Source organism: Pseudophryne corroboree, chromosome 10 (genome assembly GCF_028390025.1).
Source record: "Pseudophryne corroboree isolate aPseCor3 chromosome 10, aPseCor3.hap2, whole genome shotgun sequence".
In the NCBI taxonomy this organism is placed as follows: Eukaryota; Metazoa; Chordata; class Amphibia; order Anura; family Myobatrachidae; genus Pseudophryne; species Pseudophryne corroboree.
Genome location: NC_086453.1, coordinates 385,962,561 through 385,978,292, shown reverse-complemented (window position 1 = coordinate 385,978,292; position 15,732 = coordinate 385,962,561). Strand labels below are relative to the sequence as shown.

The 15,732-nt window shown below is 53.6% G+C and overlaps 1 protein-coding gene across 3 annotated transcripts in view; it reads right to left on the bottom strand.

Moving 5' to 3' along the window:
- The window catches only part of LOC134966836 (F-box only protein 2-like), a 174,817-nt gene extending 159,338 nt beyond the window's left edge, over positions 1 to 15,479 (bottom strand). For 2 of the 3 annotated variants that reach the window (XM_063943885.1, XM_063943883.1), the window contains exon 1: positions 14,411 to 15,393. In XM_063943885.1, coding sequence (XP_063799955.1) covers positions 14,411 to 14,439 — 29 coding nt within the window. In that variant the 5' untranslated portion in view covers positions 14,440 to 15,393. The other variant, XM_063943884.1, reaches the window with a different exon arrangement.
- Between the last annotated feature and the right edge of the window lie 253 nt (positions 15,480 to 15,732).

The window sequence follows — 15,732 nt, the reverse complement described above, 5'->3', positions numbered from 1 at the left end:
GAGCTGGAGGTCCATTGAGAAAGGCCAAAGGAGAAGGAAAGGACAAGAAGATTAGTGGATGCTAGTTTAGTAATGTCAATAGGAATGTTAAAGTCGCTGGGGATGATAGAGAGAAGGTCAGAGGAGAGGAAGTGGGTAAGCCAGGCAGCAAAGTAGTAGAGGAAAGGGTAGGAATGACCAGGGGGTGGTAGATGACCTCCACTCTGAGGTGAATGGGGTAGAAGAGACAGATAGAGTGGACCTCAAAGGAGGAGAAGGAAATGGAGGGCTATGGTGGGATGACACGAAAGGTGCAGTTGGGGATAAGAGAATGCCCACTCTGCCACCTTGGTGGTCATCAGGTCTGACAAAGTGGGTGAAGGAGAAGCCCCAGTACGAGAGGGCAGCAGGGGAGTCACAGGAAGAGATCCAGGTTTCGTTGGCTAATCACCCATGGCTGTCTATTCAAATAGTGGGAACAACCCCATTCGTTAAGCCACAGACGGGGACTTTTCCAAGATGCCCACTGACCATCAATGATTCCAAATCATTGATGGTTTATGGTCGATGGTGAATATATTTCCCATCGTTGGGGGAGAACCAGATGGCTCTCCACCATCAATGGTACAGAACCACCCGATGGTTATTATTATTTTTTAATACAAGGGGCCAGGACATGGATCATAGCTCCGCCCCCCAACACCCACAAAACCCCTTTACCCAGTTCTGATTGGCTAATAAGCCAGTAATTGAAATAACAGGGTGGTGACCATGACTGAGATCCCTTATGGTACTGCGAGCGCAGCCGGTGGAGCCTGCATCATACCTGGGATGAGCGAAACTGCAGCAGCTTATGGTACCGCAGGCGCAGCCGGTGGAGCTTGCATCATACCTGGGATAAGCACCCCTGCAGCAGCTTATGATACTTTGGGCGCAGCCGGTGGAGTCTGCATCATAACTGGGATGAGCGCCCCTGCAGCAGCTTATGGTACTTTGGGCGCAGCCAGTGGAGTCTGCATCATACCTGGGATGAGCACCCCTGCAGCAGCTTATGGTACTGCGGGTGCAGCCGGTGGAGTCTGCATCATACCTGGGATAAGCACCCCTGCAGCAGCTTATGATACTTTGGGCGCAGCCGGTGGAGTCTGCATCATACCTGGGATGAGCACCCCTGCAGCAGCTTATGGTACTGCGAGCGCAGCCGGTGGAGCCTGCATCATATCATAAGCTGCTGCAGGGGTGCTCATTCCATGTATGATGCAGACTCCACCGGCTGCGCTCGCAGTACATAAGCCGCTGCAGAATCGCTCATCCCAGGTATGATGCAGACTCCACTGGCTGCGCTCACATTACCATAAGCCGCTGCAGGGGTGCTCATCCCAGTTATGATGCAGGCTCCACCGGCTGCGCTCGCAGTACCATAAGCTGCTGTAGGGGTGCTCATCCCAGGTAAGATGGAGACTCCACCGGCTGCGCTCGCAGTACCATAAGCAGCTGCAGGGGTGCTCATCCCAGGTATGATGCAGGCTCCACCGGCTGCGCTCGCAGTACCATAAGCTGCTGCAGGGGTGCTCCTCCCAGGTATGAAGCAGACTCCACCGGCTGCGCTCGCAGTACCATAAGCAGCTGCAGGGGTGCTCATCCCAGGTATGAAGCAGGCTGCACCGGCTGCGCTCGCAGTACCATAAGCTGCTGCAGGGGTGCTCATCCCAGGTATGAAGCAGGCTGCACCGGCTGCGCTCGCAGTACCATAAGCTGCTGCAGGGGTGCTCATCCCAGGTATGATGGAGACTTCACCGGCTGCGCTCGCATTACCATAAGCTGCTGCAGGGGTGCTCATCCCAGGTATGATGCAGGCTCCACCGGCTGCGCTCGCGGTACCATAAGCCACAGGGATGAGCATACTTGGGATGAGCACCCCTGCAGCTGTTTATGGTACTGCCAGGGGTGTAGCGAGGGTGGCACCGGTGGAGCACGAGCTCCGGGCGCCGGAAAAGTTAGAGGGCGCGCCACCTGCTCACCCCCTCCTTCTGCCCACTATTTCACAGGCTGCTGTACAGGCAGCCGCAGAGCAGGAGGAGGAGAAGCAGAGGGGTGCACACTAACTCAGTCTTGGAGACTAGGGGGTATATTTACTAATATTCATGTTTTAGCCGTTTTTAAGGGTGTTTGAACTCGAATGGTATCGGGTGCATTTTACTGCAACTTTTTGAATCCTGATACGGACATTTACTAAGCTGACGAGTTTTCCTCATTCATCTTTTCCGATGTCGATGTCATTCATAATTTCGGCCAGTGTTTTACGGGAGTGATGAGTAAAACACTGCCTGACAAAACACAAGGAATCCCGGCCGGATCTATGAGATCCGTGCAGGGAGGGCTTCATTGTGTACCTTTAAAAGGTGTTTAAAGTGTTACAAATTCAGAAAAAAATTGCGTGGGGTCCCCCCTCCTAAGCAAAACCAGCCTCGGGCTCTTTGAGCCGGTCTTGGTTGAAAAAATATGGGGGGGAAATTGACAGGGGTTCCCCCGTATTTGAACAACCAGCACCGGGCTCTGCGCCTGGTCCTGGTGCAAAAAATACGGGGGACAAAAAGCGTAGGGGTCCCCCGTATTTTTTATACCAGCACCGGGCTCCACTAGTCAGAGAGATAATGCCACAGCCGGGGGACACTTTTATATAGGTCCCTGCGGCCCTGGCATTAAATCCCTAACTAGTCACCCCTGGCCGGGGTACCCTGGAGGAGTGGGGACCCCTTAAATCAAGGTGTCCCCCCCTCCAGCCACCCAAGGGCCAGGGGTGAAGCCCGAGGCTGTCCCCCCCCCCCCCCCCCCAATCCAAGGGCGGCAGATGGGGGGCTGATAGCCAAGTGTAAAAATAAGAATATTGTTTTTTGTAGCAGTACTACAAGTCCCAGCAAGCCTCCCCCGCAAGCTGGTACTTGGAGAACCACAAGTACCAGCATGCGGTGGAAAAACGGGCCCGCTAGTACCTGTAGTACTACTACAAAAAAAATACCCAACAAAAAACAGTACACACACACACCGTGACAGTAAAACTTTATTGCATACATGCACACCTACATACACACATACTTACCTATGTTCACACGAGGGTCGGTCCACTTCTCCATGTAGAATCCACGGGGTACCGGTGAATAAAATTATACTCACACAATCCAGTGTAGTTTGTGTCCTGTTTGTAATCCACGTACTTGGCAAAAAAACAAACCGGAAAACCCGAACCACGCACTGAAAGGGGTTGAGGTTACTCGCAGTCAACCGCTGACCGCAAAGTTCCCACCATTGGATACAATGGAGCGCCTATGCGCTACATTGTATCTTCAGTGCGCAGCCTGACTTACAGCTCAGGAGCGCACAGCCAATCAGGAGAGTGCCACGACGTGGCGCTCCCTGATTGGCTGAAGGGACCCTCTTTGACAGAAGTCACGGGGGGTCCCGGCAGTTGGGGAAAGGGGTCCCATGTGTAAACATGGGACCCCTTTCAGTGCGTGGTTCGGGTTTTCCGGTTTGTTTTTTTGCCAAGTACGTGGATTACAAAGAGGACACAAGCTACACTGGATTGTGTGAGTATAATTTTATTGACAGGTACCCCGTGGATTCTACATGGAGAAGTGGACCGACCCTCGTGTGAACATAGGTAAGTATGTGTGTATGTAGGTGTGCATGTATGTAATAAAGTTTTACTGTCACGGTGTGTGTGTTCTGTTTTTTGGGGGTGATTCCGAGTTGTTCGCTCGCTAGCTGCTTTTAGCAGCATTGCACACGCTAAGCCGCCGCCTACTGGGAGTGTATCTTAGCATAGCAGAATTGCGAACGAAAGATTAGCAGAATTGCGAATAGAAATTTCTTAGCAGTTTCTGAGTAGCTCCAGACCTACTCACAAATAGCGATCAGTTCAGTCAGTTTCGTTCCTGGTTTGACGTCACAAACGCACCCAGCGTTGGGCCAGAAACGCCAGCGTTTTTCAGCACACTCCCAGAAAACGGCCAGTTTCCGCCCAGAAACACCCACTTCCTGTCAATCACACTCCGATCACCAGAACGAGGAAAACATTTTGTTACGACGTGAGTAAAATACCAAACTTTTGAGCCAATTTACTTGGCGCAGGCGCGCTGCGTACATTGCGCATGCGCAGTTTGCGACTAATCGCTCCGTAGCAAAAAAAAATAACGAGCGAACAACTCGGAATGACCCCCTTTGTTGGGTATTTTTTGTAGTAGTAGTACTACAGGTACCAGCGGGCCCGTTTTTCCACCGCATGCTGGTACTTGTGGTTCTCCAAGTACCAGCTTGCGGGGGAGGCTTGCTGGGACTTGTAGTACTGCTACAAAAAACAATATTCTTATTTTTACACTTGGCTATCAGCCCCCCATCCGCCGCCCTTGGATGGGGGGGGACAGCCTCGGGCTTCACCCCTGGCCGTTGGGTGGCTGGAGGGGGGGACCCCTTGATTTAAGGGGTCCCCACTCCTCCAGGGTACCCCGGCCAGGGGTGACTAGTTAGTGATTTAATGCCAGGGCCGCAGGGACCTATATAAAAGTGTCCCCCGGCTGTGGCATTATCTCTCTGACTAGTGGAGCCCGGTGCTGGTGTTAAAAATACGGGGGACCCCTACGCTTTTTGTCCCCCGTATTTTTGGGACCAGGCGCAGAGCCCGGTGCTGGTTGATTAAATATGGGGGAACCCCTATCAATTTTTCCCCCATATTTTTGCAACCAGGACCGGCTCAAAGAGCCCGAGGCTGGTTATGCTTAGGAGGGGGGGACCCCACGCAATTTTTTTTTTCAGTTTTTACACTAAACGGACCCTTTCCCATAGATAACCATGCACAGATCTCACTGATCCGTGCATGGTTATCCAAACTCGCCTGGAAAAAGCAGGTCTATTTTTTTGCTGCTTTTTTTAACGATTCGCAAAAAAATACACCCGCACTTGAGCACTCAGAGACTAACACCCAAATACGAATGAATAGTGAATGCCCGTATTGTATGAAATAACAGCCGTGTTTGACCGATGGTCTATTCATTCGTATTTCTGAACTTTGCGAATCAAACCATTACGAATAGTCCAAACACTGCCGAGATTGGTGCTTAGTGAATTCCCGTATTGGGACTTAGAAAAAAAAACACAAATCGGACAAACTCGGATTATTAGTAAATATAGGCCTAGGTAGGGAACAGGGCAGGCCAGAGGTGACAGCAGGAGACACTGACAGCCGGCACATGCCGGAACTCTGCCGCCCTCCTTATACTGTATGTCTCACTGTCTGCTTGTAGCTGTGCAGCAGGTTACTTCTGTCCTGCTACATCACTCTCTGCCACGGCTACTGCAGCACCTCTTTCTGCCCCAGTTGCTATAGCATCTTTCTCTGACGTCCTAGTGGATGCTGGGAACTCCGTAAGGACCATGGGGAATAGCGGCTCCGCAGGAGACTGGGCACAAAAAGAAAGCTTTAGGACTACCTGGTGTGCACTGGCTCCTCCCCCTATGACCCTCCTCCAAGCCTCAGTTAGATTTTTGTGCCCGACCGAGCTGGGTACAATCTAGGGGGCTCTCCTGAGCTTCTTAGAAAAAGTTAGTTTTAGGTTTTTTATTTTCAGTGAGACCTGCTGGCAACAGGCTCACTGCATCGAGGGACTAAGGGGAGAAGAAGCGAACCTGCCTGCTTGCAGCCAGCTTGGGCTTCTTAGGCTACTGGACACCATTAGCTCCAGAGGGACCGAACACAGGCCCAGCCTCGGAGTCCGGTCCCAGAGCCGCGCCGCCGGCCCCCTTACAGAGCCAGAAGCAAGAAGAGGTCCGGAAAATCGGCGGCAGAAGACATCAGTCTTCACCAAGGTAGCGCACAGCACTGCAGCTGTGCGCCATTGCTCCTCATGCACACCACACACTCCGGTCACTGATGGGTGCAGGGGGCTGGGGGGGGGGGGCGCCCTGAGCAGCAATATAAACACCTTGGGTGGCAAAAATACATCACATATAACCTCCAGGGCTATATGGATGTATATTAACCCCTGCCAGATTCCAGAAAAAAGCGGGAGAAAAGTCCGCCGAGAAGGGGGCGGAGCCTATCTCCTCAGCACACTGGCGCCATTTTCCCTCACAGCTCCGTTGGAGGGAAGCTCCCTGGCTCTCCCTTGCAGTTAATACACTACAGAAAGGGTTAAAAAGAGAGGGGGGGCACAATTTAGGCGCAGTATACAAATATATGCAGCTATAAGGGAAAACACTTTTTTATAGGTGCTATCCCAGTGATATATAGCGCCCTGGTGTGTGCTGGCATACTCTCCCTCTGTCTCCCCAAAGGGCTTTGTGGGGTCCTGTCCTCTATCAGAGCATTCCCTGTGTGTGTGCTGTGTGTCGGTACGGCTGTGTCGACAGGTATGTGGAGGATAATGAGGTGGAGGCGGAGCGAATGCCTGTAAATATGTTGTCACCCCATGCGGGGTCGACACCGGGGTGGTTGAACTTATGGAAGGATTACGTGAAAGTGTCAACTCCTTACATAAAAGGTCGACGACACGGAACAGCCGGCTACTCAGCTTGTGCCTGTTCCAGCGTCTCAAATGTCATGGGGGGCTTTAAAATCGCCCGCTACCTCAGATAACAGACACAGATGTCGACACGGATACTGACTCCAGTGTCGACATCGATGAGACTGGTGTACCCTCCAAATAGGTCCACCCGTTACAGGATTGAGGCAATGAAAAATGTATTACACATTTATGATTATACCCCAGGTACCACATAAAAGGGTATTGTGTTTGGTGAGAGAAAACTATTAGTAGCTTTTCCTGCATCTGAGAAATTAAATGAGGTGTGTGAGGAAGAGTGGTCTTCCCCCGGTAAGAAATTGATAATTCTACAACGGTTATTGGCAGCGTACCCTTTCCCGCCAGAGGATAGGTCACGCGGGGAAACACCCCATAGGGTAGATACAGCGCTTACACGCTTATCAGAAAAGGTGGCACTACCGTCTCCGGATACGGCCGCCCTGAAGGAGCCTGCTGATAGAAAGCAGGAGGTTACCCTATAAGATATGGTCACACACTAGGGCATTATATTGCGACCAGCCGTTGCTTCGGCATGGATGTGCAGTGCTCCCGCTGCGTGGTCAGATTCCCTGTCGGAAAATAACTATGGATAGGGACAATATTTTGCTGACAATAGAGCATATAAAAGACGTGGTCTTATACATGCGTGATGCTCAGAGGGATATTTGCCGGCTGGCATCAAAAATAAGCGCTAGGTCCATTGCCGCCAGACGGGGGTTATGGACTTGACAATGGTCAGGCGATGCCGACTCGAATCGGCACATGGAAGTTTTGCCCTATAAGGGGGTAAAACTGTTTGGGGATGGTCTTTCAGACCTCGTTTCCACAGCTATTGTTGGGAAATCGATTTTTTTGCCACAGGCTACCCCACAACAAAAGAAAGCACCGTATCATCAAGTACAGTCCTTTCGACCCCAGAAAAGCAAGAGGGCTAGAGGCTCATCCTTTCTGCCGAGAGGCAAAGGTAGAGGAAAAAGCTACAACACACAGCTAGTTCCCAAGAGCAAAAGTCCTCCCTGCGTCCGGTAGGTCCACAGCATGGTGCTGGGGCTGCTCGGGCGGACCCGGGTACGGTGGGGGCCCGTCTCAGATATTTCAGCGGACAGTGGGCTCTCTCACATGGATCCCTGGGTCCTTCAAGCAGGATCTCAGGGGTACAGGCTGGAGTTCGAGACGTTCTTCCCTCCGCCGTTTCCTAAAATCTGCCTTACCGGCACCTCCCTCTGCCAGGGAGACGGTGTTGGTGGATATTCAACACTATAATCACAACAAGTGATTGTCAAGGTACCCCTCCTTCAGCAAGGAAGGGGTTACTATTCCACAGTGGTTGTGGTACCGAAATGGTTCGGTGAGACCCATCTTGAAATTAAAATACTTGAACTTTTATATCAGAAGATTCAAGTTCAAGATGGAATCGCTCAGGGCGGTTATTACGAGCCTGGACGAGGGGGATTACAGGGTCTCCCTGGACATCAAGGATGCGTACCTGCATGTCCCCATTTACCCCCCTCACCAGGAGTACCTCAGATATGTGGTACAGGACTGTCACTATCAGTTCCAGACGCGGCCGTTGGAGTTGTCCACGGCACCGAAGGTCTTTACCTAGGTAATGGCCGAAGTGACGATACTCCTTCGCAAGAAGGAAGTTTTTATTATCCCGTACTTGGACGATCTCCTGATAAAGGCGAGGTCCAAAGAACAGTTGGTAGTGGGGGTAGCAGAAGTGCTACAACAGCACGACTGGATTCTCAATATTCCAAAGTCACAGCTGGTCCCGACGACACGTCTTCTGTTCCTGGGAATGTTTCTGAACGCAGACCAGAAAAGAGTGTTTCTTCCAGCGGGAAAAGCCGAGGAGTTGTCATCTCTAGTCAGAGACATCCTAAAACCAGGACAGGTGTCGGTACATCAATGCACACGAGTCCTGGGAAAAATGGTAGCTTCGTACGAAGCATAATTCCATTCGGAAGACTCCACGCAAGGACGTTCCAGTGGGACCTGTGGGACTAATGGTCCGGGTCCCATCTACAGATACAACAGCGGATAACCCTGTCAGCAAGAAACAGGGTGTCGCTGCTGTGGTGGCTGCAGAGGGCTCATCTACTAGAGGGCCGCAGATTCGGAATACAGGACTGGGTCCTGGTGACCACGGATGCCAGCCTTCGGGGCTTGGGTGCAGTCACACAGGGAAGAAATTTCCAAGGAGATTTCGCTTCACATAAATATTCTGCAGCTAAGGGCCATTTACAATGCCCTAAGCCAAGCAAGGCCCCTGGTTCAGAACCAGCCGGTACTGATCCAATCAGACGACATCACGGCGGTCGCCCATGTAAACAGACAGGGCGGCACAAGAAGCAGGATGGCGATGGCAGAAGCCACAAGGATTCTCCGATGGGCGACCTACACCCAGGAGAATGGGGACTTCATCCAGAAGTTTTCCAAATGCGGGTAAACCGTTGGGAATGACCACGGGTGGACATGATGGCGTCCCGCCTCAACAAGAAGTTGAAAAGATATGGCGCCAGGTCAAGGGACCCTCAGGCGATCGCTGGGGACGCTCTAGTGACACCATGGGTGTACCAGTCGGTTTATGTGTCTCCTCCTCTACCTCTCATACCCAAGGTACTGAGAATAATAAGAATGTGAGGAGTGAAAACCATACTCGGGGTTCCGGATTGGCCATGAAGAGCTTGGTACCCGGAACTTCAAGAGATGCTGGCAGAGGACCCTTGGCCTCTGCCGCTCAGACAAGACCTGCTGCAGCAGGGACCCTGTCTGTTCCAAGACTTACCGCGGCTGCGTTTGACGGCATGGCGGTAGAACACCGGATCCTAAAGGAAAAGGGTATTCCGAAGGAAGTCATCCCTACCCTGATCATAGCCAGGAAGGATGTCACCGCAGGACATTATCGCCGCGTTTGGCGAAGATTTGTTGCTTGGTGGGAGGCCATGAAGGCCCCGACGGAGGAATTTCAACTATGTCGATTCCTGCACTTCCTGCAAGCAGGGGTGATGTTTGGGCCTCAAATTGGGGTACATCAAGGTCCAGATTTCAGTTCTGTCGAATTTCTTCCAGAAAGAACTGGCTTCACTGCCTGAAGTTCAGACTTTGGTTAAAGGAGTGCTGCATATTCAGCCTCCTTTTTGTGCCTCCTGTGGCACTTTTTGGATCTCAACGTGGTGTTGGATTTCCTAAAGTCGCATGGGTAGAGCCACTTAAAACCATGGAGCTAAAGTATCTCGCGTGGAAAGTGGTCATGCTGTTGGCCTTGGCCTTGGCCAGGCGTGTGTCAGAATTGGCGGTTTTGTCATGTAAAAGGCCTTATCTGATTTTCTATATGGAGAGGGCAGAGTTGAGGACTCGTCCTCAGTTTCTCCCGAAGGTGGTCTCAGGTTTTCACTTGAACCAACCTATTGTGGTGCCTGCGGCTACTAGGAACTTGGAGGATTCCATGTTACTGGACGTAGTCAGGGCCCTGAAAATTTATGTTTCCAGGACGGCTGGAGTCAGGAAAACTGACTCGCTGTTTATCCTGTATGCAGTGGCGGATCCAGGGGGGGGGCACTCGGGCCCGTGCCCCCCCTGTCATTTGTGGCAGTGTTTTACTTTTTTTTTAATTGGCCTCAGCTCTGCTGCAATCTCCCCGTAATAGAGCCAGCGGGCACGAGTTCCAGCGCAAGCGTCCCGGCGGTCAGAGCCGGATTACGGAAGGGGGGCTCTGAGGGTAAGTACACCGAACCCCCATCTGAAAGGGAGCCCTGCCACCCGCCACGGATCGGATTTCTATTACCGACCCGTGGCGTAGTGCTGTGCTCCCGACCGACTGCCGTCGTATTCACACGGTCAGCCGCCAGCGCTGCACTGCACCTCCTCCTGCCTCGTAACCAATGCAACCCGGCACCCACACACGGTGTGAACACGTCACGTCACACTGTGCGCTGCCGCTCTCTCCTCCTGTACCGCGCCGCACGCTGCCGCTCTCTCCTCCTGTGCCTGCTGTTTATGAGCACCGTTAGGACTGGAGTCACAAACGCTCACTCCTGTCCTAGGATGCCAGCCAGTGGGGCAAAGCCACAAGGTATTTGCTAAGTAAATGTGGGAGGGGAGGGGGGGCTGCAAGTTTGTCAGGGAATCCTTCATTGTTTCTTTCCTGACACAAAGTTATGTTCCTGTATCTCCCCCTCAGCACCCTCACCCTCCCTGTCTCTCCCCCTCAGCATCCTCACCCTCCCTGTCTCTCCCCCTCAGCACCCTCACCCACCCTGTCTCTCCCCTCAGCACCCTCACCCTCCCTGTCTCTCCCCCTCAGCACCCTCACCCTCCCTGTCTCACCCCTCAGCACCCTCATCCTCCCTGTCTCTCCACCTCAGCATCCTCACCTTCCCTGTCTCTCCCCCTCAGCACCCTCACCCTCCCTGTCTCTACCCCTCAGCACCCTCACCCTCCCTGTCTCTACCCCTCAGCACCCTCACCCTCCCTGTCTCTCCCCCTCAGCATCCTCACCCTTCCTGTCTCTCCCCCTCAGCACCCTCACCCTCCCTGTCTCTCCCCCTCAGCACCCTCACCCTCCCTGTCTCACCCCTCACCCTCCCTGTCTCTCCCCCTCAGCACCCTCACCCTCCCTGTCTCTCCCCCTCAGCACCCTCACCCTCCCTGTCTCACCCCTCAGCACCCTCATCCTCCCTGTCTCTCCCCCTCAGCACCCTCACCCTCCCTGTCTCTCCCCCTCAGCATCCTCACCCTCCCTGTCTCTCCCCCTCAGCATCCTCACCCTCCCTGTCTCTCCCCCTCAGCACCCTCACCCACCCTGTCTCTCCCCTCAGCACCCTCACCCTCCCTGTCTCTCCCCCTCAGCATCCTCACCCTCCCTGTCTCTCCCCCTCAGCACCCTCCCCCTCCCTTTCTCTTCCCCTCAGCACCCTCCCCCACCCTGTCTCTCCCCCTTTTTATGTGTATGTGGTATATTATGCAAGATGACAATACACATTTTTTTGTATAAAAAAAAAATGAAAACTTTTTTTTTTTTTTTTTGCAACCTGTGCCCCTTTCCCTCCCCACTTATATGTGTGTCATAGGGGCCCACATCACACTGACTTATATGTCACCCTCTCTCTGTCACCTACTGCCAGTCATCCTCTCCCTGTCACCCACTGCCAGTCTCCGTGTCACCCACTGCCAGTCTCCCAGGCATCCACTGCTAGTCACTCTATACCCAGTCACATTCTCCCACTCACCCTCTCTCCCACTGCCAGTCACTCTCCATCAACCACTAGCTGTCACCAACTGACAGTCACTCTCCCTGTCACCTACTGCAAATCGCTCTCTCTCACACACTCTCCCTGTCCTGTGAGGCCACACCCCTTGTAGTGGGGGGACACCCCTTTTCTGGGAGTGCATGCGCTGCAGTCGCACGCAAATGTACTTGCCCCTTCCATGGTGCCCCCCCTGTCATTTTCTTCTGGATCCGCCCCTGCCTGTATGCACCCAACAAGCTGGGTGCTCCTGCTTCTAAGCAGCCTATTGCGCGCTGGATTTGTAGCACTACTCAGCTGGCGCATTCTGCGGTAGGATTACCGCAGCCTAAATCAATAAAAGCCCATTCCACAAGGACGGTGGGCTCATCTTGGGCGGCTGCCCGAGTGGTCTCGGCTTTACAACTTTGCCGAGCAGCTACTTGGTCAGGGGCAAACACGTTTGCAAAATTCTATGAATTTGATACCCTGGCTGAGGAGGACCTGGAGTTCTCTCATTCGGTGCTGCAGAGTCATCCGCACTCTCCCGCCCGTTTGGGAGCTTTGGTATAATGATCCCCATGGAACTTACGGAGTTCCCAGCATCCACTAGGACGTCAGAGAAAATAAGAATTTACTTACCGATAATTCTATTTCTCGTAGTCCGTAGTGGATGCTGGGCGCCCATCCCAAGTGCGGATTGTCTGCAATACTTGTACATAGTTATTGTTAACTAATCGGGTTCTTGTTGTGAGCCATCTATTCAGAGGCTCCTCTGTTATCATACTGTTAATTGGGTTTCATATCACAAGTTGTACGGTGTGATTGGTGTGGCTGGTATGAGTCTTACCCGGGATTCAATATCCTTCCTTATTGTGTACGCTCGTCCGGGCACAGTATCCTAACTGAGGCTTGGAGGAGGGTCATAGGGGGAGGAGCCAGTGCACACCAGGTAGTCCTAAAGCTTTCTTTTTGTGCCCAGTCTCCTGCGGAGCCGCTATTCCCCATGGTCCTTACGGAGTTCCCAGCATCCACTACGGACTACGAGAAATAGAATTATCGGTAAGTAAATTCTTATTTTTTCTGCCCTGGCTGCTACAGCACCTCTTTCTACATTGATGCTGCAGCACCTTTCTCTGCCTTCGCTGCTGCTACATCACTCTCTGCCACGGCTACTGCAGCACCTCTTTCTGCCCCAGTTGCTATAGCATCTTTTTCTGCCCTGGCTGCTGCAGCACCTCTTTCTACATTGATGCTGCAGCACCTTTCTCTGCCTCCGCTGCTGCTACAGCACCTCTCTCTGCATTAGAAGCTGCAGAGTAACATGTATAAGCGGCTCTACTGTGGCATAACCTCCCCTATATTTTTGTGGCGCGCACTGTCCCTGTTTTGGTCGTGAGTGGAGCACAAAAGAAACTTTCCCCCTGAGGTCCACAAGGTCTAGAACCGGCCTGGTCACCAATGTAGTATTTTTCTATTTTTTTCTTTTGAAATGTAACATGCCCCCAATTCAGAACAGGGGAGGGGGCGCCAAAACATACCCTTGCTCCGGGCACCATGGCACCAAGCTACACCTCTGGGTAGTGCGAGCGCAGCCGGTGGAGCCTCCATCATACCTGGGATGAGCACCCCTGCAGCTGCTTATGGTACCGTGAGTGCAAAGACTCTGTGCTAGATGCATCCTCGCTTGGAGAGTGATAAAATGGAGAGAGGTAAAGTACCAGACAACCAGCTCCTGACTTTTTTGAAACAGCATCTGTGACATGGCAGGAGCTGATTGGCTGGTGTGTTTTATCTCTCCACGTTATCATTCTCCAAGCGATGGTGCTTCTAGCCCTCTGTCTTAATTATTAGGCACCTCTAGAGTATTGTATAGATTTTTATCATTTCACGGTGACAGCGCCGGTTGTTACTTGTTTCATGTACGGGGGAGCGTCTAGGAGCGGGCAATCAGCGGCCATGTATCAGTCTTTCTGATTGTCATGTCTGCAGATGATCTGCAATATAACAGAGATTTTCTCTAAAGGTGCATACACACTGAGCGCTCGTCCCCCTGCTCAGTGATGTCAGCGAGGGTGAACGGCTTTCCATAGCAGGACGCTCACCCCGCCGTTCATCTGCTTGTAATACCAGTAGATGAACGGCGGCGGCCAGTGATGAAGCGGGAGCGCGCATCACCACTCATCACTTGCTCATACACACTGGGCGGCTTTGAGCTGAAAGCAGCTCAACACCCCAAAAGTGACCCGCTCTCCGCTCATCATCACCCCGTGTGTATGGGCCTTAAAAGTGATATTATTGTGCTGCCTGCCCATCAGACGACACGTGCGCGCTGGAGCGAGAGACGGCAGGTACCAGGTAAGTAGTGCCAGGTAAGTAGTACCTGGTGTCACAGCCACTTCCCCGGCCTCTGAGCAGTGCTGCCAGGATACCAGCTATCCATGCATGGATTATTACTATGCAGGTGGCAGTGCCCATCGAGACCGACTTCCACTACATCCAGGGGGGAACAAATCCGGGCATGCTGGGACTTACAGTTCCATAACTGTTGCCCTATTCCTGTGATGTCATCACCTATATGACGTCAGCGCTCAGGTGTGTGATATCATGGTGCAGACTCACCTGTGCTGCTTACTCTGCCGTGCCTCCATAGCCCCGGTCACCTGCTTCCAGGCTGGATCTCTCCACCGCCCCAGGCACCCGGCTTCCAGGCTGGATCTCTCCTGCACCCCGGTCACCCGGCTGGATCTCTCCTCCGCCCCAGTCACCCGGCTTCCAGGCTGGATCTCTCCTCCGCCCCAGTCACCCGGCTTCCAGGCTGGATCTCTCCTCCGCCCCAGTCACCCGGCTTCCAGGCTGGATCTCTCCACCGCCCCGGTCACCTGGCTTCCAGGCTGGATCTCTCCTCCGCCCCGGTCACCTGGCTTCCAGGCTGGATCTCTCCTCCGCCCCAGTCACCCGGCTTCCAGGCTGGATCTCTCCTCCGCCCCGGTCACCTGGCTTCCAGGCTGGATCTCTCCTCCGCCCCGGTCACCTGGCTTCCAGGCTGGATCTCTCCTCCGCCCCAGTCACCCGGCTTCCAGGCTGGATCTCTCCTCCGCCCCAGTCACCCGGCTTCCAGGCTGGATCTCTCCTCCGCCCCAGTCACCCGGCTTCCAGGCTGGATCTCTCCACCGCCCCGGTCACCTGGCTTCCAGGCTGGATCTCTCCTCCGCCCCGGTCACCTGGCTTCCAGGCTGGATCTCTCCTCCGCCCCAGTCACCCGGCTTCCAGGCTGGATCTCTCCTCCGCCCCGGTCACCTGGCTTCCAGGCTGGATCTCTCCTCCGCCCCAGTCACCCGGCTTCCAGGCTGGATCTCTCCTCCGCCCCAGTCACCCGGCTTCCAGGCTGGATCTCTCCTCCGCCCCGGTCACCCGGCTTCCAGGCTGGATCTCTCCTCCGCCCCAGTCACCCGGCTGGATCTCTCCTCCGCCCCAGTCACCCGGCTGGATCTCTCCTCCGCCCCAGTCACCCGGCTGGATCTCTCCTCAGCTCCTGCATGTAAGAGGTTAATGATTAGTGCTGAGGCCAGCAGCAGTTACACAGCGCTCAGTACACCCGCAGTACTTACAGCAGCCGGGGGGGGAGATGCTCTGTTCTGGGAGGAAGAGGAGCAGGGAGTGATGTGCAGCAGCAGCTGAGGAGGAGGAGGAGGAGGGGGCAGCAGCAGCTGAGGAGGAGGAGGGGGCAGCTCGGGAAGTGTGATGCTGGGGCTCCCCCTGCTGGCCAGAGACTGACATGGACATTCAATATAAAAGTGAAAGTAAGAGCAGCCAGTATATACTCCACACCCCATGGCTGTCCCCCTGACCAGATCCCTTCCCCCCTCTTCCCTGTTATGGTCAGGAGAAGGGGGGGGGGGGACTGGCAGACTACACTATACTCCAGAGTGTTGAATATAAAC